At 37.0% G+C, this 22,511-nt stretch overlaps 1 protein-coding gene across 2 annotated transcripts in view; it reads left to right on the forward strand.

The window, feature by feature from the left end:
• The window catches only part of EFCAB11 (EF-hand calcium binding domain 11), a 190,089-nt gene that overhangs the window by 135,488 nt on the left and 32,090 nt on the right, over window positions 1–22,511 (forward strand). The window contains exon 6 of one of the 2 annotated variants that reach the window (XM_058292538.2): window positions 12,067–12,646. The exons of the other annotated variant lie outside the window; for it this stretch is intronic. Coding sequence (XP_058148521.1) covers window positions 12,067–12,145 — 79 coding nt within the window. The 3' untranslated portion in view covers window positions 12,146–12,646. Of the gene's footprint in view, window positions 1–12,066; window positions 12,647–22,511 lie in introns of those variants that run through there. 2 annotated transcript variants of the gene reach the window in all.

The following is a 22,511-nucleotide window of genomic DNA, read 5'->3' on the forward strand; positions in this document are numbered from 1 at the left end:
ATTGAATTATGTATGCAAATCAAGCTGCTGGTTTCAAATTCCAGCAATGTATACAAAAGTCTTTAAAAGTGTAAGTAAGAAGAAGCAAACTTTTTTTTGAGGGCTACATACACATTTCCAATTATAAGTGATTTATTAGTTATTGCAACAGGAGTCCACTGAAGGGAAAAAGAAAACATAATAGCTTATTTCAGAACTAATGTGGCTATATGTTAGCAATAGAAATGATGTAGCTATCTTATTAGAAATACAACAAAGAGATGACTTAGCAGCTGTCTCCCCACACTGTCATTTCATTTTGCTCTGCAGTACTTGGCAGAGAATCTAGAAAAGAAAAAAAACATTAAACCACACTGTGTTCTCCTAGGCTAAATGATTTCAGCTATTCCAAGAAACACATCTTAAAGCCATGTGTGTGCCATCATTCTTGAAAATCAAGCATTTTCAACGTTTTTCCTGGAGACATTAGATTAAATATTATGGCATAGTCAGAACTTGAGTGCCCAACTCCAGCCTAGGGGGCATATTAGATGTTGAAACCCACTTCTGAAAAAGAACTGAGCAGAAAACTATTTAGGGCTGTCTTTTCTTTTCACTGAGAAGTAGAAATGACACAAGTAGACCATTCATTTCTTTACCATCCATCATTCATTCAACAAATTATTATGTTAATAACCACTTAATCTTCTAAGAGTGGATATTATTTAATGAGCAGAAAGATGTCTGCCCAAGGTGGTGCTGAATTAATTAATTTGTTTATCTGGTCTTTATCTATCAAGGTGTCTTTTCCTAAACCTTGTTAGTCAGCAGTACTTACTTTGTATACCCCCAGATATCAAAAGGCATATTGTTATGAGTCCATCTGCCCCTGCCACAGTGCTTAGGAAGAGTCTGTATTATGTGTTTCTGTATACTTAAATAGAGGGGAAAACTGTAGTGAGTCTAGAATTAAAAAGAATTGTCAAAATTAAATCAGAAGTCTGGGGCCCATAGCCTGGAGATTTGTATAAGTTCACATTTTTACAACATAGGTATGAACTTTAATAAGTAACATTATGATAGCCACTTTAAATGTATTGGTACATTCAAGAAAATGAATATGCCTAAAAGGGTGGTGGGGAGACATGTTCACATGTCATGGGGAGAGCCCTGTTAATGCTCTTGATCTCTTGGCATTATCTCCATGCCCAAGATAGCACAGAGAAGAGCTCATTACATGTGAATTTAGGGGTGCCAAAGTTATTGCCTCCAGTAACAAAAATGTGCAACTTGGACTGGTGCAAGACCGTAGGGAGCAGTGGAGTCTGTGGCAAACTGGAGAGTCCCTGTATTGCCTTAAAGGCATTCACATTTTAAAAATGTAAAAGCACTGTGCTAGCCAAGCAAAAACATGTCCAGAGACCCAGTACTCTTCCTTACATGAGTTTTAGATGTCTGAATTCTCCCTTGCCTTATTTTCTCCCATTTCCCTTTTAACACATCTTCTTTATCTCTTCTACTCCCACGGCCACAACCCTGTATCTCGGATTGCTTTCTGCCTCAGACAAAAGCTGCTGTCAAAAGTCACTACCTCATTTTCAAAGAACAATTTTAACAAAATGTGCCTGTGTTTGAGAGTTTTTGCTTATATATGAATGAGGTATCATTTAAAACACTTTTAAACTTTCCAATCTTTGTCAGTTTTTATATACATGTAATACAAGTTTTTTGTTTAAAACTTCTAGCAATATAGGAATAAAATAAAATGTGTTCTCTTTCCTCCCAGTTCCATTTTCCAGATAAATACTATTAACTGTTTGGTGTATATGCATCCAGATTTTATTTTTCTGAACATGTATAAATGCACATACTTATATATAGATTATATAGAGATTTAATTTTATTAAAATGCTATAATACCATTCTACAACTTTTTCATATAATAGTAACAACTTTTTGTATTAGTATAAATAGTTACAGCACATTCTTTATAACTGCTATTCCTTTAACAGTTACATCAATGAAGCAAAATTTATTTAGCCAGTTCCCTATTAGTGACAGATTATTTTCTAGCTTTTCTACTATTCTCCTCTTACTCAACTCTCTACATGAGTGTATGATACACATCTCAGTGCTCTAAAACCAAACTCCTGATTTTTTCACCCACACCTGCTTCTCTTAAAATTTTCCTTATCTCAATTTATGATAATGCCATCCTTTGTATTGCTTGCATCATAAAACCTTAGGTGGACCCAAGACCTTTCTTTTTCTTAAATTGCACATTGCCAGCAAACTTGTGCCAACTTCACCACCTCGTCCAAGCCACCACCCTCTCAGTCCCCTACCTAGGTTCTGTGCTTCTGCCTTTGCCCTCTAACAGTCTGTTCTTAAGATTCTCACCCTAAGGGATCCTTTGCACATCAGGTCAGGCCAGGCCGCTCCGCTGATTCAAACCCTCCAGTAGCTTCTCATCTCAAACTTAAGTAAAGGCAAATTCCTTACAGCAGTTGAAAGGGCTCTAGATAATCCTGCCCTGCACTACCCCCTTCCTCACCTTTTAACTCCCTCCTTGGCTCATACTGCTCCCACACTCACTTGCTTTCTTGCTTATCCTCAAACCTGCCAGATATGCTTCCACCTCAAAGTCTTTGTATTTAATTTGCCCTCTGCCCGGTTTGCTTTTCCCCCCAGATACGCACATGGCTTGCTTCCTCGTTTCAGGGGTTTGCTCAATTGTCCCCTTCTCTGTGAAGTTCTCGTGAGTCATGTTTTATTGAGCCTTCCCTATCCACCCTCTCTCCCTTTTTTCCCCTCCATAGCACTTACTACCATCAAATGAACTTTGCAATAAATTTTACTTTTGATTTTGTTCATTATCTGTTTCTATCATTAGAAGGTAACTGGTGATGGCAAGGATTTTGTCTCTGGTTCTCTGCTGAAACTTTAGCACCTAAGAGAGTGCCTGCCACATAGTAGGCTCACAGTAGATGGCTGTTGAATGTAGCTGTTGAATGAATCTGTGTACATACATATTTTCTCATATATGGGGCTATACTGGAGGGGGAATTACTGAGTCAAATTGTTTTTCCAAAAATGCTTGTATTATATGTATGATTATGTCCTTAACCTGGATGTAAGAGCGGAGGTGCAGGTAGAAGGGACCTTCTAATTCAGGAATATTTCACCTGGGGTCTGTGAATGTGGACCTCTAACTGATATTTCACATCTTTTAAAATTAAGAATGTTGACAATAAAGCACAGTTATTTCAGCAGTATCTGTGACTTTGTCACTGGTAGAAGTCACAGATATTTTTGTGTCATTACAAATGTTGTGGAGATCTTGAATTCTTATTCATCCTCATCACTGCTTTGAAATTACTGTAGCTATTTGATCTCGCCCCTAGGTCTAATTATTAATGTGTTAATAAAGAAGTACTTATAATACATTATTGCTAAAGTTTTTTAAAATACTTTGATAGTTATTTCAGTGCAGTCAGATTAGTTTTATGCATTTAAAAACAAAGAAGCAAAACTTTCACTATTTGCAGATGACATGGCCCTAATTGTAGAGACATGAAAAATCTACAATAAAGCTACTAGAGCTAATAAACAAATTCAGCACTGTGTGGGGGTACAAGATCAATGTGCAAAAATCAGTAGTGTTTCTATATGCTAATAATGAGCAATCTGAGGTGGAAATCAAGAAAAAAATTCCTATTACAAGGGCAACTAAAAAGATCAACAATCTAGGAATAAATTTAGCCAGGGATGTAAAGGACTTATACACAGAAAACTATAAAACATTGCTAAATGAAATAAAAGATGACCTAAATAAATGGAAAGACATGCCATATTTAAGGCATCATTAAGATGTCAATTCTACCCAAATTGATTTATAGATTCAACACAGTATCAATCAAAATTCTAAGAGCCTACTTTGCAGGAATGGAAAAGTCAATTTTCAAATTTATTGGAAGGTTAGAGACCCTGAATAGCCAAAAACATCTTGAAAAAGAAGATTGAAGTTGGAGGAATAATGCTTCTTGACTTTAAAGCAAATTACAAAGCTACAGTAGTCAAAACAACATGGTACTGGCATAAAGCGAGATATAATGACAATGGAATCAAATTGACAGTTTAGAGATAGGCCTTCACATCTATGGTCGTTTTATTTTTGACAAGGCTGCCAAGTCCATTTCAACTGGGAAAGAAAAACCTCTTCAACAAGTGGTGCTGGGAGAACTGGATATCCATATGCAAAAAATAAAAGGGTACCCCTGTCTCATACCATATACAGACATTAACTCAAAATGGGTAAAAGACCTAAATATAAGAACAAAGTCTATAAAACTCCTAGAAGAGAATTTAGAGAAGCATCTTCAAAATCTTGTGGTAGGCAATAGTTTCTTAGACTTTACATCCAAAGCACAAGCAACAACAAAAAATCAGATAAATGGGACCTCCTCAAAATTACAAACTATTATGCCTTTTCAGGAGAGTAAAAAGACAACTTACTCAAAGGGAAAAATATTTGGAAACTTCATATCTGATAAGCTTTTTTTTCTTAAAGATTTTTAAAAATTTATTTCTCTCCCCTTCCCCCTGTTGTCTGCTCTGTGTCCATTTGCTGTGTGGTGTTCTGCATTTGCTTGCATTGTCAGGTGGCACTGGGAAACTGCATCTCTTTTTGTTGCGTCATCTTGTTGCATCAGCTCTCTGTGTGTGTGGCACCACTCCTGGGAAGACTGCATTTTTTTTCACACAGGGTGACTCTCCTTCTGGGGTGCATTCCTTGCATGTGGGGCACCCCTCCATGGGGGCACCCCTGCATGGCACGGCACTCTTCGCGCATGGCAGCACTGTGCGTGGGCCAGCTCACCATATAGGTCAGGAGGCACTGGGTATCAAACCCTGGACCCTCCATATGGTAGGCAGACACTCTATCAGTTGAGCCATGTCTGCTTCCCTGATAAGTTTTTAATATCCAGAATATGTAAAGAAATTCTATAACAACCATAAAAAGACAATCCATTTAAACAGTGGGCAAAAGACTCGAATAGATATTTTTCTATAAAGAAAATACAAATAGCTAAAAAGCATATGAAAAGATGCTCAACATCACTAACTGTTAGGGAAATGCAAATCAAAACCACAGTAAGATATCATTTCACACCTACTAGATTGGCCACTATTGAAAAAACAGAAAACTACCAGTGTTAGCGAGGATGTGGCGAAATACAAATACTATTCATTGCTGGAGGGAATGTAAAATTTACAGCTGCTGTGCAACCCAAGTGTCCATCAACCAATGAATGGATAAGTAAGTGTGATATATATATATATATATATGGTGGAATATTATTTCGCTGTAAAAAAAAGAAATGAAGTCCTAATGCGTGAGACAACATGGGTGAACCTTGAGGACATTTATGTTGAGCAAAATAAGCCAGACACAAAAGGACAGATATGGTATGTTTTCACTATTATAATCTAATTATAATAAACCCATAGAGTTAGAATATAGAATATAGATTACTAGGAGATAGATTGGTATTAGATAGAATGGGGAGTTGATGCTTAACTTGTACAGAATTTCTATTTAGGCTGATGGGAAAGGTTTGGAAATGGATGGTGGTGATGGTAGCACATTGTTGTGAGTATAATCAACAGCACTGAATTGTATAGGTGAACATGGTTAAAAGAGAAAATTTTAGGATGTATACATTATTAGAATAAAAATTAAAAGATAAAACATAGGACTCTACAACACAGTGAACCCTATTGTAGATGATGGACTATGATTAATATTACAAGTATAAAAATGCCCTTTCACCATTTTCAGGACTTGGAGTTGTCCTGAGTGGTACTGCAGGGACAGTTACTGGACATTGTATGTCCTCCCATGGCCCACTTGGTGGACTGGGGGAGAGGGTAAACTATAATGTGGATCATTGACCATGTGGTGCAGCAGTGCTCAGAGATGTATTCACCAAGTGCAATTGATGTGGGCTATGGGTGGGAGGCTCTTTGTCTCTTCAGAGATAACCTAAACTGTCTGTGACTTGTGGGTGTGAGACGGTAAGAGGCTGCAGTCCTGCCCTTGGTGACCATGGCAACGACTCCAGTCCCAGGAAACAGTTTAACAATGCAAGGTCTATAAACTTTAAGTGTTCAGGGGAAATGCAAACCAAATATGCTAAAAGCTTATCAAGAATGTCTGAAGTCCATGCTAAAAGCTTACCTAAGATGTGGAAGATATATATGCTAATTCAAGCCTATTGAGAACTGAAACAAAAGGACGCTTTAACCTTTACTCTCTGTATAAAAGAAACTCGAAAGTCTTGTTCCAGGCTCGGGTTTGCAACAGGAAGCTCCCGAGTCCAGCCTGCTGTCAATAAACCATTTTTCCTTCTCAAAATCATTCCTGAGTCCTGGCCTCTCTATATGCAAATAATTGAACCTCTCTCGAATTCTTCAACACAATGAATGTCCCATGATGATGGAGGAGGTTGTTGTTATGGGAGGAGTGGGGTGAGGGGGTGGGGCGTATATTGGGACCTCATATTTTTTTAATGTAACATTAAAAAAATAAAGACAAAGAGATTTTTTTTTAAAATGCCCTTTCATGAATGATAGCAAATGTGTGTGATACTAATACAAGGTGGTAACAGTAGGGTGATATATAGGAAAAGTACACCTAAAATAAATGATATATATCATTTATAGAACTATTTTAATAATCTTTCATCAATTGTAACACAGGTAGCTACCATTAAAAAAATAGTACAATTATTTTATATATACTATAGACCACAGTTAGTGATAATAGTCTGATGGTATTATCTCAAAATCTGTAACAGATGTTCTACAACAATGTCGTGTGTTGGTGGAGGGGTGTTATATGGGAATGCCACACACGTACATAGTTATTTTGTAAGTTTACAACTGCTCTAATAAAAATATATTTTAAAGATAGTATAATTGTTTTTAAAAGTCCCATCATCAATAGTAACAAATGTTCTACACACCAATGCAAGGTGTTGGTGATGGGATAGTGTACGTGAATCCTGTATTTTATGTGTGATTGTTTTGTAAACTTTCAACTGCTCTAAAAAAGAAAAAAAAATTCTTCATCAAACTGCCATATGGGTCCACAGCACAAAAAATGGTCAAGAGCCTTCCCTGTTCATCAAAGCTGCCATTATTCATTTGGAAGAAGTAAGTTACTCTTAGAGATAATAATATGGTATTTTATAAAATTAAAGTGCCACAGAATTTCAGTACCAGTATAATAGATACAATACTAGTCACACATTTACTAAGCACTTCTAAATGCACTATGTAAGAGACTCTGGAGAATCAAAGTGAAGATCTAGTTCTTCCTTTTACCTACTGTGAAACATTTGCAGTAACTGTAATCCAAGGCCCTGCATCAGTGATGCACATCACAATCATCTACCCAAAATCTCCCCTTCTTTTACTCACTCTCTCTCCTCTACCTGCATCTGCATGTTGGAAAACTCAGGGCTCACTCCTGGTCCTCTTCTCTATCTACACTTTCTCTCTAGGTGATCTCATGCAGAGTCGTAACAGCTAAATGCTGGTGATTCTAAAATTATGGCTTGAGACCAAATTTCTCTGTAAGTTCCAGACTCATCCATGCTTAGCATCTCTACTTGGATTACTTGTAAGTATACCAAACTGAACATATCCAGATGTTTTTCTGCCTATATTTTGGTAAATGTAATCACCATCCACCTAGTGGCTGAAGCTAAAAATTGCCCAAAAGTCGTCTTTGATTCCTCCCTTTCCTTTACTCACCTCCTCACCCTGTGGTCCTAATGGAATCCATCAGCAGATACTTTTGTTTCTATATCCATAATACTTTCTGGCAGTGCTACTCAAAGTGTGGCTTGCAGATAGTGCTAGTCCATGAGTTGTTATTGGTCTGTGACAAGTTAAGTATAGACATTGAGAGTGAGCATTAGAAACTTTTGTAGCAGTTCGACATTGTTCTAAAGGTCAAGTTCATGATGGTGGAATCGACTCACTGAAGTGAATATAGACTACTTCAGGTATTTACAAGCAAGTGATACAAATTACAATGTGTGACATTTTTTTGATATGTCACCTGTACCCTAAAAGTCTATAAATATCAGCGGAAATGTAAGCATTTATTTTATAACTTATTTTTACAATTGTTTAAGTTTTAATCAAGACTTTTCATTTTAAAGTTTAACATTATTATCTAATTAGGAGATTAAAATTTATATTATTTCTTTTTATCCTAAATTTACTGAAAGTGAAACAAGCTCCATTGGACTTTTTTTGATGAGAAAATATTTCTCTTTTCTGAATGTGGCAGTGGTAGTATACTAAATGATGACAATGGAAGTGCTTATAAAGAAACAAAAACCCAAAGAGTTCATATTAGTTTTTCTCAGAACTATCATTCCTCGTTTATCAAGCTCATTTTATAATTAAAATAGATGTTGACATGCTTAGTTATTTGTAAAGATATACTGCCTATGAAACAATGAAACCATCAAAACTTACAGGACATTTATTTACTTGCAAAGAGTAACTTCAAAGCCACAAGAAATTTTTGAAAGAAAGGATCCTGGATTAAAAAGCTGATTGAAGCAGATGTTAACTGCTTAGGGCTTTTCAGGCTTCTTAATAAGTAGCATTTCAGCAAATCCACCTACAGTTGTGCAGTCATTAGTGAAGTATATCAAAGGTATTTGCTTGGAAATGGGTGAATCTGCAGCAAAGAAGCTAGTTTAAGTAGTACTTTCATTAGCTCTGCATATTTAAGAACTAGGTAATGATATGGAAGATCAACTCATAAAGCAATAAAACTAGTGAGATTATTTTTAATTGCAACATGTTAGTTTCAGAGATAATCCTGTTTATATGAACATGAAGATAAGAAGGAAGAATTAGTTTATTCAGCTTTCTTACTGAAAAACATAAGTAGTTCTGAATTGTATAAAGCCAGGAAGGATTGATTACATTGTCAACAAATGTGATTTGGAGTTTAAATTTTGTGTAGGAGTATGTTCTGATGGTGAAGAAAACATTCTGGAGTGGTTGCCCTGATTAGGGAGCTTGCACCAAAATGTAAATCAATGTACTGTTTCTGTCCTTAAAAAGTCCTTTTATGAAAAGAAATGTTGGTAAACTAAACAGGGGACTTAGTGATGTTCTAAAAATTAAAATTAGAGAAAATCTAGTGTGTTAAATTCTGGATTATTCTCTTTTATTATGTCATACAATAGAAGCAGATCATAGACAGCTATTATTCCTACTGAGGTATGATGATAATTTAGGGGACAGTGTTTGAAAATGTCTGAACTACTGAACAACTCTTAATGTGTCTGCAAAATAAGAAACCGGTTTGATCCCAACTTTTTAAAGGTATGAGGTGGACATCTAGGTTTGTGTATGTATTGGATATCTTCATTGTTTTTAATGATCTTAGTATTTCTATTCACTATTCATGTACTTCAATGGCAGATAAGATCACAGTGGGGAAAAATATGGGCAGCATGTTAAAATAGTTTCTACAGATTATTATAGCACATTCTAATAATTTAACAAGTATTAATGATGTAGGTGATGCACAGTTATGAAGAGCTGTCACCAAACACCTTGACAGATTTCATAAAGCCTTCTGAATTTTATTTACCATCAAAAACAAATATATGCCTAAGAAATTTATGAATCCAGAATCCATTTCTTTCATCAAAAGATAATATAAATTTTAGCTATAACTTTACAGGATAAGTTGCTGGAACTGACTATGGTTAAAGGATTGAAGAGGAACTTTGAAAATATAGTATCATTTATTCCTTTTTTTTTTTTAAGATTTATTTATTTATTTCTCTCCCTTCCCACCGCCCCGCCCAGCCCCATTTGTCTGTTCTCTATTTGCTGCGTGTTCTTTTGTCCGCTTCTGTTGTTGTCAGCAGCGTGGCAATCAGTGTTTCTTTTTGTTGTGTCAGCTCTCCATGTGTGCGGCGCCATTCCTGGGCAGACTGAACTTTCTTTTGCGCTGGGCGGCTCTCCTTACGGGGTGCACTCCTTGCGTGTGGGGCTCCCCTAAGCGGGGGACAGCCCTGCGTGGCATGGCACTCCTTGCACCAACAGCACTGTGCATGGGCCAGCTCCACACGGGTCAAGGAGGCCCAGGGTTTGAACTGCGGACCTCCCATGTGGTAGACGGATGCCCTAATCACGGGGCCAAGTCTGCTTCTATTCCATTTTAGATAAGTTAAAAATAAATAAGCTGTGGAAAATGGATATGGCTCAATGGATAGCTTCCACCTACCATATAGGAGGTCCAAGGTTCGATACCCAGGGCTTTCTGGCCCATGTGGAGTGCTGCCACACACAAGGATGTGTCCCACACAGAGGTGCCCCCCACGCAAGGAGTGGCCCCCCAGCCAAGGAGTGCAGCCCCATATAGGAGATCAGAGCGCCCAGGAGTGGTGCCGTCCACATGGAGAGCTTATGCAGCAAGATGACGCAAGATAAAAAGAGACACAGAGAAGAGACAATATGAGAGGCAGTGAACTAGGGAGCCGAGGCAGAGCAAGAGAATGATCACCTCTCTTCCACTCGGAAGGCCCCAGGATGGGTTCCCGGAGCCGCCTAATGAAAGTACAGCAGACACAAAAGAACACACAGCAAATGGACACAGCGAGCAGACAATGGAGGGGAAAGAGGAGGGGGAAAAATAAGAAAATAAAATAAATATGTTAAAAAATAAATTGAAATATTTAAAAAAATGAATAAGCTGTGCTTGCTAAAATTGCTCTAAAATCTCTTCTTCATTCCATTCTGTAAGATTTATTTCTTTCCTGTTAATGTTATTAAATTAATACATAGAAGCAGTTTAAATATACATTTTCCCCTGCAGGTAGCCTTGTCGGCAATCCCTCCTAGATTAGAAAAATTAAGCTAGAAGCAAGCCTATTTTTCTCATGGAAAATTTTAAATATTTATATACGCTATTCATTCAAAGTGTGCATACAGACATTTAATATGGGAATTCATTTTATTCCTCAAAATGAAATGTTACAAGTGTAATAGAAAGCGTATGAATTAATTGCCTATAAGCATATGTTTTATGAACAACATGTATTATTTTCATATTTCTTTTCTTTTACCTTGTGTTTACCCTGTAATATTTAGTGCATTATAATTTCATATTTCTTTGACTAAAATTCAAAATTGCATCTTATATTTTACATGTCTTTTTTATTCAGTTTTCTAATAATTCACTCTTTTTAAATTTTTATCTTATTAACATATATACAACCTAAAATTTCCCCCTTTAATCACATTCAGATATATAATTCAGTGGTGTTAATTACAGTCACAATTTTGTACAACCATCACCATCATCCATTATCAAAACTTTTCCATCACCCCCAACAGAAATTGTGTACCAGTTCTAACCCTAAGCCTTCCTTAGCCCTTCCCAGTCCCTGGTAATCTGTATGCTAGTTTCTGACTATATGAATTTCCTCATGTTAATTGATTGATATGAGTGAGATTATATATATTTGTCTTTTTATATCTGGCTTATTTCATTCAAAATGATGTCTTCAAGTTTCATCCATGTTCTTGCATGTATCAGAACCTTATTCCTTTTCATGGCTTCATAATATTGTATGTATATACCATATTTTGCTTATGCATTCATCTGTTGATAGACACTTGGGTTGTTCCATCTTTTGTCAGTTGTGAATAATGTCGCTATGAACATCCGTGTGGAAATACATGTTCAAGTCCCTGCTTTCAATTCTTTTGAGTATATTCTTAGAAGTGAGATTTCTGGATATGTCAGGGTTCTCTAGGGAAGCAGAACTAACAAGAAATATCTATAAATATTATGAAGATGTTATAAAATTGTCTTATGTGACTGTGGGGATATGTAAATCCAAATTATGTAGGGCAGGCTGCAAGTCAGGATCTCCGATGAAGGTCCTCAATGAATTCCCTAGGAGAAGTTGGCTGGCTGAAGTAGGACTGACGTTCTCTCTTCAGACTGTTAAAATAATCTCTTCTCCTTTTAAGGCCTTCAACTGATTGGAGGAGACATCTCTTATTGCTGAAGGCAGTCTCTTCAGTTGACTACAGATGTAATCAGCCATAGATGCAGTCAACTTACTGATGATTTAAGTCCACAGAATGTCCTCGCAGTAACAGGCCAGTGATTCCTTGATTGAACAACTGGAGTCCATCACCCGGCCAAGTTGACCACGAACCTAACCATCACACTGGATCATATTTAACTCTGTACTTTCTGAGAAATGCCAAACTGTTTTCCACAGCATCTGCATCATTTCATATTCCCACCAACAATGAGTGAATTTTTCTGTTTCTCTACATCCTCTCCAAAACTTCTTTTTTTTTTTAAATTTAGAGAAAAATTGTAACTATTGTAGTGGGTATGAAGTGGTGTTTCATTGTGGTTTTTATTTGCATTTCCCTGATGGCTAATGATGTTGAGCATTTTTTTTCTTTTGTATACCTTCTTTGAAGAAATGTCTGTTCAAGTCTTTGACCATTTTTTGATTGGATCTTTTGTCTTTTTGTTGTCGAGTTGTAGGATTTCTGGAAATTAAACTCTTATCAGATATGTGATTTCCAAATATTTTCTCCAATTGAGTAGGTTGTGTTTTTATTTTCTTGATGAAGTAGCTGATGTACAAAAGTTTTTAGTTTTGTTGAGTTCCCATTTATGTATTTTTTCTTTCGTTGCTCATGCTTTAAGTGTAAGGTCTAAGAAACCATTGCCTAACAAAAGGTCCTGAAAATGCTTCCTTATAACTTCTAGGAATTTTATAGTCCTGGTTCCTGTATTGAGGTCATTGATCCTTTTTGAGTTAATGTTTGTATATGGTGTGAGATAGGGAGAATGAGAATGAGATATCCATTCTTTTGCATATGGATATCCAGTTCTCCCAGCACCATTTGTTGAAGAGACTGTTCCTTCCCAATTGACCGTACTTGGCACACTTGTCAAAAATCAGTAGGCCATAGGTGTGAGGGCCTATTTCTGAAGTCTCAGATCCCATTTTTCTGTGTATCTGTCTTTGTGCCAATACCATGATGTTTCACTACTGTAACTTTGAAATAAGTTTAAAATGAGAAAGTGTGAGTCCTCCAACTTTGTTCTTTGTTTTAAAGCTGGTTCTGATTGTTTGGGTCCCCTTACCCATCCAAATAATTTGGTTATTGCCTTTTCTATTTATGAAAAGAAGGCTGTTGGAATTTTGATTTGGATTATATTGAATCTATAAATCATTGTGGGTAGAATTGACATCTTGAACTATACATAGTCTTCCAATCCATGAGCATGGAATGCTCTACCATTTATTTAGGTCTTCTTTGATTTCTTTTAACAATGTTTTATAGTTTTCCCTATATAAGCCCTTTACATTCTTGGTTAAATTTATTCCCAGATATTTTATTCTTTTAGTTGTAATTATAAATGAACTTTTTTCTTAATTTGCCCCACAGATTGTTCATTACTACTGTAGAGAAACACTACTGATTTTTGTGTGTTGATTTTGTACCTTGCTGCTCTGCTCTAGTAGTTTTTGGTTTTTTTTTAAGATTTATTTTGTTTTCCCCCTTCCCCTCCTCCTACCTTGCTGTTTTTGCTGTCTCTGTTGTTTTCTCTTCTCATTTTCTCTCCTCTAGGATTCACTGGGATTTGATCATGGAGACCTCTGATGGGGAGAGAGGTTCCCTGTCAATTGCATCACCTCAGTTCCTGGTTTCTGCTGCAGTTCACCTTGACTCTCCCCTTGTCTCTCTTTTGATGCATCATCATCTTGCTGCATGACTCACTTGCGTAGGGCACTGGCTCACCATGCAGGCACTCACATGGGCACTGGCTTGCTGTGTGAGCATGCTTTCTCTTCTTCTTTTTCACCAGGAGACCCCAGGGATCAAACCTAGGTCCTCCCTTATGGTAGGCAGAAGCTCTATCGCTTGAGCCACATCCACTTTCCTCTAGTAGCTTTTTTGTAGATTTTTTAAGTCTTTCTATATAAGAGAACATGTCTGCAAATAATGGAAGTTTGACTTCCAATTTCAATGCATTCTATTTCTTTTTCTTGCCTAATTGCTCTGGCTATAACTTACAGTACAATATTGAATAACAGTATCTTGTTCCATATCTTAGAGGGAAAGCTTTAAGTCTTTCACCATTGAGTATGATATATACATTGGTTTTTTCATACATATCCCTTATCATGGTAAGGAGGTTTCCTTCTATTCCTAGTTTTCTAAATTGTTTTTGTTTTTTTAATCAAGAAAGGGTGCTGGATTTTGTCAAAGGCCTTTTCTGCATCATTTGAGGTTATCTTGTGTTTTTTCCCCTACGTTCTGTTAATGGAGTGTATTATATGAATTCTTTTTCTTGTGTTGAATCACCCTTGCATACTCAGTAAAAATCCCACTTAATCATGTTATATAATCCTTTTAATGTACTGTTGGATTTTGTTTGTTACTATTTTGTTGAGGATTTTTACATCTACATTCATAAGGAATATTGGTCTGTAATTTTTTTCATCAAGGTTGTCTAATTTGCTTGCATACAGTTGTTCATAGTATTCTCCTATATTTTTTATTTCTGTGGGGTCAATAGTAATATCCCCCCTTTCACTTCAATTTTAATTATTTGTGTCCTCTCTCATTTATTTCCTGTCAGTCTCATTAAAGTTTTGTCAATATTATTGATCTTTTCAAAGAACCAACTTTTGGCTTTGATTTCTCCATTGTCTGTTTATTCTCTGTTTCATTTACATCTGCTCTAATCTTTTTTATTTCTTTCCTTCTCATTTTGGGTTTAGTTTGCTCTTCTATTTCTAGTTCTACTAGGTGTGCAGTGACGTCCTTAATTTGAGCTTTTTTATTCTTTCTTTTTTTCTTTGTTAGATAAGTTGTATGTTTACAGAACAATCATGCATAAAATACAGGATTCCCATGTATCACCCTATAATTAACACCTTACATTGTTGTGCAACACTTGTCACAATTGATGAGAGTACATTTTATTAACTGTACTAACTATAGACCATGATTTAACTTAAGGTTCTCTGTGTAGAGTAGTTCCATGGATTTTTTTAAAAAATTTTATTCTGTTGCCATATATACAATCTATCCTTTCCCCTTTTAATCACATTCAGATATATATTTCAATGCTGTTAATTACATTCACACCATTGTGCTACCATCACCACCAACCATTAATTACCAAAGCATTTCCATCATTCCAGATAGGAACCCTGTACATTTTAAGTCTTAACTCCCCATTCCTTATCCAATTTTATCCCCTGGTAACAATACTCTAGATTCTAACTCTATGAGGTTGCTTATTCTAATTATTTCAAATCAGTGAGATGAAACAATATTTGTCCTTTTGTGTCTGGCTTATTTCACTCAACTTGATGTGTTCAAGAAAGAAAAAAAAAAAAAAAAGAAATAAAAAGCTGGAAAGGAAGAAGTAAAACTTGCCTTATTTGCAGATGACATGGTCTACAAAGCTCCTAGAGTTAATGAATGAATTCAACGAAGTGGTGGGGTACAAGATCCACACCCCAAAACACAGTAATGTTTGTATACACAACAATGAATAATCGGAAAAAGAAATCAAGAAAAGAATTCCACTTATAATAGCTTAACTAAAAGAATCAAATATCTAGGAGTAAATTTAACAAAAGATGTATAGGGTTTGTGCACAGAAAACTATACAACATCACTAAAATAAATCAAAGAAGACCTAAATAAATGGAAGGGCATTCTGTGTTCATGGATTGGAAGACTAAATATTGTTAAGATGTCAGTCCTTCCCAAAGCAATTTAGAGATTCAACCCAATCTTCTTAAAAAATATTTATTTATTTATAACATTTTTTTTTTAAATTTGAGTAGTTGTGAGTTGGCAAAAACAGTCATGCATACCATTCAGGATTCCAATACATTGCCCTACCACCAACACCTTAAATGGTTGTGACACATCTGTTACAAGTGATAAAAGACATCACTATATTATTATTCCTATTTATAGTCCATAGCTTATTTGCAGTGTGTTTTTCCCACAAACCATCCTGTTATATATATCACCATGTATAGGTATTATGTATTTGTTACAGATTACAAGAGAACATTCTCCTGTATGTACTGTCGACCACAGTCCATCGTTCACCACAGAGTTCACTGTGTTATACAGTTCCCTGCCTTGTACAGTCCACCCAAAGTGTGCACTCAGTGGCTCTCAGTTTCATCACAGAGGTGAGCTGTCGTCACCTCAGTCCATTTCAGAATGTTTTCATTACTGCAAAAGGAAAAATCCCATACCCTCTTATATCCCCCATTATTGACCCTTAGTGTTGATACAAAACCTTCTTTACCAATACTATAAAAATATTACTGTCAGCTATAATCTATATATTACATTAGTTGTATTTTTCCTGTGTAGCTCCATATTCTTAACACCTTGTAATAGAGGAACATTCTTTTATTTGTAGTATTACATTCCCTAGATTAATGTCTAGCTTTCTTTAATTGACATTAACCTCCCTAGACTACCCCTTCAAGCCACAATCACATTGATAAAGCAGTGTTGATTATACCCATTATAATGTCTTACCATCAACTCTAACCATTTCCTCACCTTTACAATCCCCCTTATTAAACATTCTATATACATTCAGCATCAGCTCCCCCTTCTCAACCCACATTCTATGTCCTGGTAACCCATACTCTATAGTTTAATTTCATGAGTTTAACGCATCATATTTAGTTCATATTAGTGAGACCATACAGCTTCATATTTGTCCTTTTGTGTCTGGCTTGTTTCACTCAACACAGTGTCCTCAAAGTTCATACATATTGTCATATGCATCCCAAGATCATTTCTTCTTACAGCTGAATAGGATTCCTTCGTATGTATATATCACACTTTATCTGTTCATCATTTGATGAGCACCTGAGTTGTTTTCATCTTTTTGCAATTATGAATAAAACCGCTGTGAACATCAGTGTGCAAATGGTTGTTGATGTACTTGCTTTCATTTCTTCTGAATATATTTCTAGTAGTGGGATTGCTGGATCATATGGCAATAATATATTTAGCTCACCTAGGAATTGTCAAACTATCGTCCAAAGAAGCTGCGCTATTTTGCATTCCCACCAGCAGTGAAGGAGTGCTCCTATTTCTCTGCATCCTCTCCAGCATTTGTAGTTTTCTGTTTTTTAATAATAGTCATTGTGTAAGGCGTGAAATGATATTTCATTGTAGTTTTGATCTGCTTTTCCCTAAGAGCTGGTGATGTTGAGTATCTTTTAATGTGCTAGTATGGCAATTTATATTTCTTTGAAAAAATTTCTGTTCAAGTCTTCACATCCTCTATCCCCTGTCTCCTGAGATGGCTCCCCTGTTTGTTTGCTCATTATTTTTGTTCATTTTTCTGCTTGTTGTCTGCTTGTTGTTTGTATTTGTTGTCTGCTCTTTTTTAACCTATGCTCTTTGTCTGTTTATTTTTTCTTTAGGAGGCACTGGGAACTGAACCCAGTTCCTCCTATGTGAGAGGTGGGCACTCAATTGCTTGAGCCACATCTGCTACCTGCTCGTTTTTTGTTTTTGCTCATTGTCTCCTCATTGTTTTTTTTTTTTCTTGTTGTCTGTTTATTGTTTTTGCTCAAAGTCTGCTCATTGTCTACTCATTGTCTTCTTTAGGAGGCTCTGGAACTGAACCCTGGACCTCCCATGTGGGAGGCAGGTGCTCAATTGCTTGAGCCACATTTGCCCCCTCTATTCAAGTCTTTTGTCCATTTTTTAAATTGGGTTGCTTGTCTTTTTATTGTTGAGTTGTATGACTTCTTTATATGACATGGAGCTCAATCCCTTTTTGGCGATGTGGTTTCCAAAAATTTTCTCCAATTAAGAAGGCTGCCTTTTCACCTTAGCAAAGTCATTTGAAGCACAAAAGTTCAATCCAATGTTAATAAAAATTCCAGCAACCTTCTTGGCAGAAATGGAAAAACCAATCATCAAATTTATGTGGAAGAGTAAGGGGCCCCAAATAGATAAACCGTCTTGTAAAAGAAGAACGAAGTTGGAGGATTCCTACTTCTCAATCTTTTTTTTTTTTTTTAATATTTATTTATTTATTTAATTTCCCCCCCCTCCCCTGGTTGTCTGTTCTTGGTGTCTATTTGCTGCATCTTGTTTCTTTGTCCGCTTCTGTTGTCGTCAGCGGCACGGGAAGTGTGGGCGGTGCCATTCCTGGGCAGGCTGCTCGTTCTTTTCACGCTGGGCGGCTTTCCTCACGGGCGCACTCCTTGCGCGTGGGGCTTCCCTCAAAAGAGTATGGTACTGGCACAAGGACAGATATATTGACCAATGAAATTGACTCAGAGAGCTCAGAAGTCAACCCTCATATTTATGGCCAACTAATTTTTGACAAGAGGACAAAGGTCACTCAGTTGGGAAAGAATTTTTTTTATTCTTTTATAATGTAAATATTTAGGTCTATAAACTTCCCTCTAAGGGAAATAAGTTTTGATATCTTGTGCTTTTGTTTTTTTCCATCTCAAGGTATTTAGTGATTTCCCTTGTTATTTCTTCTTTGAACCATTGGTTAAGAATGTGTCATTTAACTTCCATATATTTGTGTATTTTCCAATTCTCTGTCTGTTATTGATTTCCAACTTCATTCCATTATGGTCAGAGAAGAGGCTTTGTATAATTTCAATCTTTTTAAATGTGTTGAGATTTCTTTTGTGATCTAACATGTGGTCTGTCCTCGAGAATGATCCATGTTCACTTGAGAAGAATGTGTATCCTGCAGTTTTAGAGTGCAGTGTTCTGTACATGTCTTTTAGGTGTAGTTCATTTATCATATTATTCAAGTTCTCTGTTTCCTTATTGATCTTCTGTCTAGATGTTCTATCCATTGATGAAAGTACTGTATTGAACTCTGCAACACTTATTGTAGAGATGTCTATTTCTCCCTTCAGTTTGCCAGTGTTTGCCTCATGAATTTTGAGACACTGTGATTAGGTGCATAAATATTTATGATTGTTATTTCTTCTTGGTGCATTAACCCTTTTTATTAATATATAGTATCCTTCTTTGTCTCTTGCAACAGCTTTTGCTTTTTAAAGTCTGTTTTGTCTGATATTAGTATAGTGACCCCAGCTCTCTTTTGTTTACTCTTTGCATGGATTATGACTGTTATACTTTCACTTTCAACTTATTGGTGTCTTTAGGTCTAAGGTGAGACTCTTAAAAACAATATATCGTTGGAGGAATTCTGGGAATAAGGTATTAGAATAGGCAGGTAGGGATCAGCTTTCTCACAAAGACAATGGAGAAAGAGCCAAGAACTGTCCAAGTTACCTGCTTTAGGGCTCAGCAGACTAGGGCAGTGTTGTGCAGCTCCCAGGAGGGTGAAGGACAGAGACATGAAGAACCCAAAACAACAAACATAAATTACTAAACCCCTGCAGTGGCCAGGAAAGTCTCCCATTCCCCACCTCAAGATATTAAGCCTGGATAGAAGCCCTGGCTTACTGCAGCTGACCGAGAAGGGAAACAGACATCTTCCTCTCTGTCAACTGTTACAACAGAAGGAGTGTGAGTCAGAGGGCTTACCTTCAGTGATTATGCCAGCAGAGCCCTCATTGAATCTCATCTATGGCCAGGTCAGAAACATGGGGAAGCGGAAGTTGAAAGAAATGCCTCCATCGAAAGGTTTACCAGTGAGTACCATCTGATGGCCGACCAGTAAATTGGAAGGAGAAAAACTGCTTTTAGGTCTCTATTCAGCCTCACCCGTAGGAAAAAAATCTGTGACCTATTAGTGAGTCCCTACCCTGATTTTGTTAACTTTTCCTGGGAAATTTTAAAGACTTAGAATAAACTGAACCAAGAATCAAAGAAGAGCTGTGGGTAAAAAAAAAAAAAAAAGGCAAAAGAGAGAAATTGACCATCAGAGTAAATTCACCAACATATTCATATGCCTAAACAGCAGCAAAAAATTACAAGCCATACTAGGAAACAGGAAGAGGTGGCCTAGCCAAAGAAACAAACCAAATATCCTAATGAGATATAAGATTTAAGACAACTAAATGATAATCATACAAATCTCCCAATTCAAAGAATTGAAGAAAAATATAACTAAGATAAAGGATATTAAGAAGACACTGGACACAACCAATCCAGTGTCCACATAGAAGAGGTGGCATTGGATTGGGAAAAGTGGACATAATGGACAAAGGGTATGGGGAAAGGCAGGAAGAGATGAGAGGTGGAGGCGTCTTCGGGACATGGAGCTGCCCTGGATGGTGCTTCAGAGGTAATCACCGGACATTGTAAATCCTCACAGGGCCTACATGATGGAATAGAGGAGAGTATGGGCCATGATGTGAACCAATGTATATGAGGTGCAGAGGTGCCCAAAGATGTACTTACCAAATCCAATGGATGTGTCATGATGATGGGAACGAGTGTTGTTGGGGGGGGGGAGAGGGGGGGGTGGGGGGGTGGGGTTGAATGGGACCTCACATATATATTTTTAATGTAATATTATTACAAAGTCAATAAAAAATTAAAAAATTTAAAAAAAATAAAAATAAAAAAAAAATAAAAAAAAAAAAAAAAAAAAAAAGAAGACACTGGGTGAGCATAAAGAACAATTCAAAAGCCTGCAAAGAAAAGTAATGGAGCATATGGGAATGAAAGACACATAGGATGAGATTAAAAATACATTAGAGGGAAGTGGACTTGGCCCAATGGATAGGGCATCCGCCTACCAAACAGGAGGTCCGTGGTTCAAACCCCGGGCCTCCTTGACCCATGTGGAGCTGGCCCACGCGCAGTGCTGATGCATGCAAGGAGTGCCATGCCACGCAGGGGTGTCCCCCGCGTAGGGGAGCCCCACGTGCAAGGAGTGCACCCCATAAGGAGAGCTGTCCAGAGCGAAAGAAAATGCAGCCTGCCCAAGAATGGCGCCGCACACATGGAGAGCTGACACAACAAGATGATGCAACAAAAAGAAACACAGATTCCAGGTGCCACTAATAAGGATAGAAGTGGTCACAGAAGAACACATAGTGAATGGACACAGAAAGCAGACAACTGGGGGTGGGGGGAGAGGGGAGAGAAATAAATAAACAAATAAATAAAAATGGGAAAAGGGGGGGAAACATTTTAAAAAATACATTAGAGGAGCAGATGTGGCTCAAGCAGTTGAATGCCCACCTCCCACATGGGAAGTCCTGGGTTTGGTTCCCAGTGTCTCCTAAAGAAGACAAACAATGTGCAGACATCAAACAAAAACAACAGCAACAAGCAGACAGTGAGCAAAAAGCAACAAGCAAAAACAGCAGGCAGACAACGAGCAAAAATAATGGGCACAAACAATGAGCAAACAAACAAGGGAGCCTTTGAGGGCGGGGGGGGGGAAGAATGTCATCTTAATTTTAAAAAAATACATTAGATGGAGGAGATGTGACTTAAGTGGTTGGTACCTGCTTCCCACTTGGGAAGTCCTGGGTTCAATCTCCACTACCTCCTAAAAAACAAAACAAATGAAAAACCAACTCAGGGAAGCTGATGTGACTCAGGGGTTGAGTACCAGATTCCTGTATTTGGGATCCAGAGTTCAAAACCTGGCCCTGTACCTCACACACACACACTCAAAATTAGAGCAGATTTGAACTGCTCAAAGGCAGAATTAGTGGTTTTGAGGATAGAACATCTGAACTGGAAAAGACAGGAGAACAGAAAGAGAAAAGAATGGAAAAAATAGAACAGGTCTCAGGGAATTGAATAACAAAGCAAAACACACAGGCATACACATTATTTGCATCCTAGATGGAAAAGAGAATGGAAAAGGGGCAGAAATAATTTTGGAGGAAATAATGACCAAAATCTTCCCAACACTTATGAAAAACATAAATATCTATATCTAAGGAAGACAATATATCCCAAACACAATAAATCTGAACAGACCTATCCCAAGACACCTACTATTCAGAATGACAAATATCAGAGAAAAAGAGGATTCTGAAAGCAGCAAGAGATAAGCAAAGCATCACATACAGGGGAACCTCAATAAGATTAAATGCCTACCTCTCACCAGAAACCATGAAGGTGAGAAGAAAGTGATATGATGTACTTAAGGTACTGAAAGAGAAAAACTGCTAGCCAAGAATTCCTTATTTGGCAAAACTGTCCTCAAAAATGAGGGTGAATTTAAAGTCTTCACAAACAAACAAAAACTGAGAGAGTATGTTACCAAAACACCAGAATTATAAGAGATACTAAAGGGAGTGCTACAGCCTGAAAGGAAAAAACAAGGGCAAGAGACTTGGAGAAGAATATAAAAATGAAGATATTAGGAAAGGTAAAGGGTTGAAAAGACAGACAAAAGTAAGATATGACAATGGATAGCCAAAGGACAAAATGAAGTAAGTAATGGCTTTTCAGTAATGATATTG

Source organism: Dasypus novemcinctus, chromosome 3 (genome assembly GCF_030445035.2).
Source record: "Dasypus novemcinctus isolate mDasNov1 chromosome 3, mDasNov1.1.hap2, whole genome shotgun sequence".
Taxonomy (NCBI): Eukaryota; Metazoa; Chordata; class Mammalia; order Cingulata; family Dasypodidae; genus Dasypus; species Dasypus novemcinctus.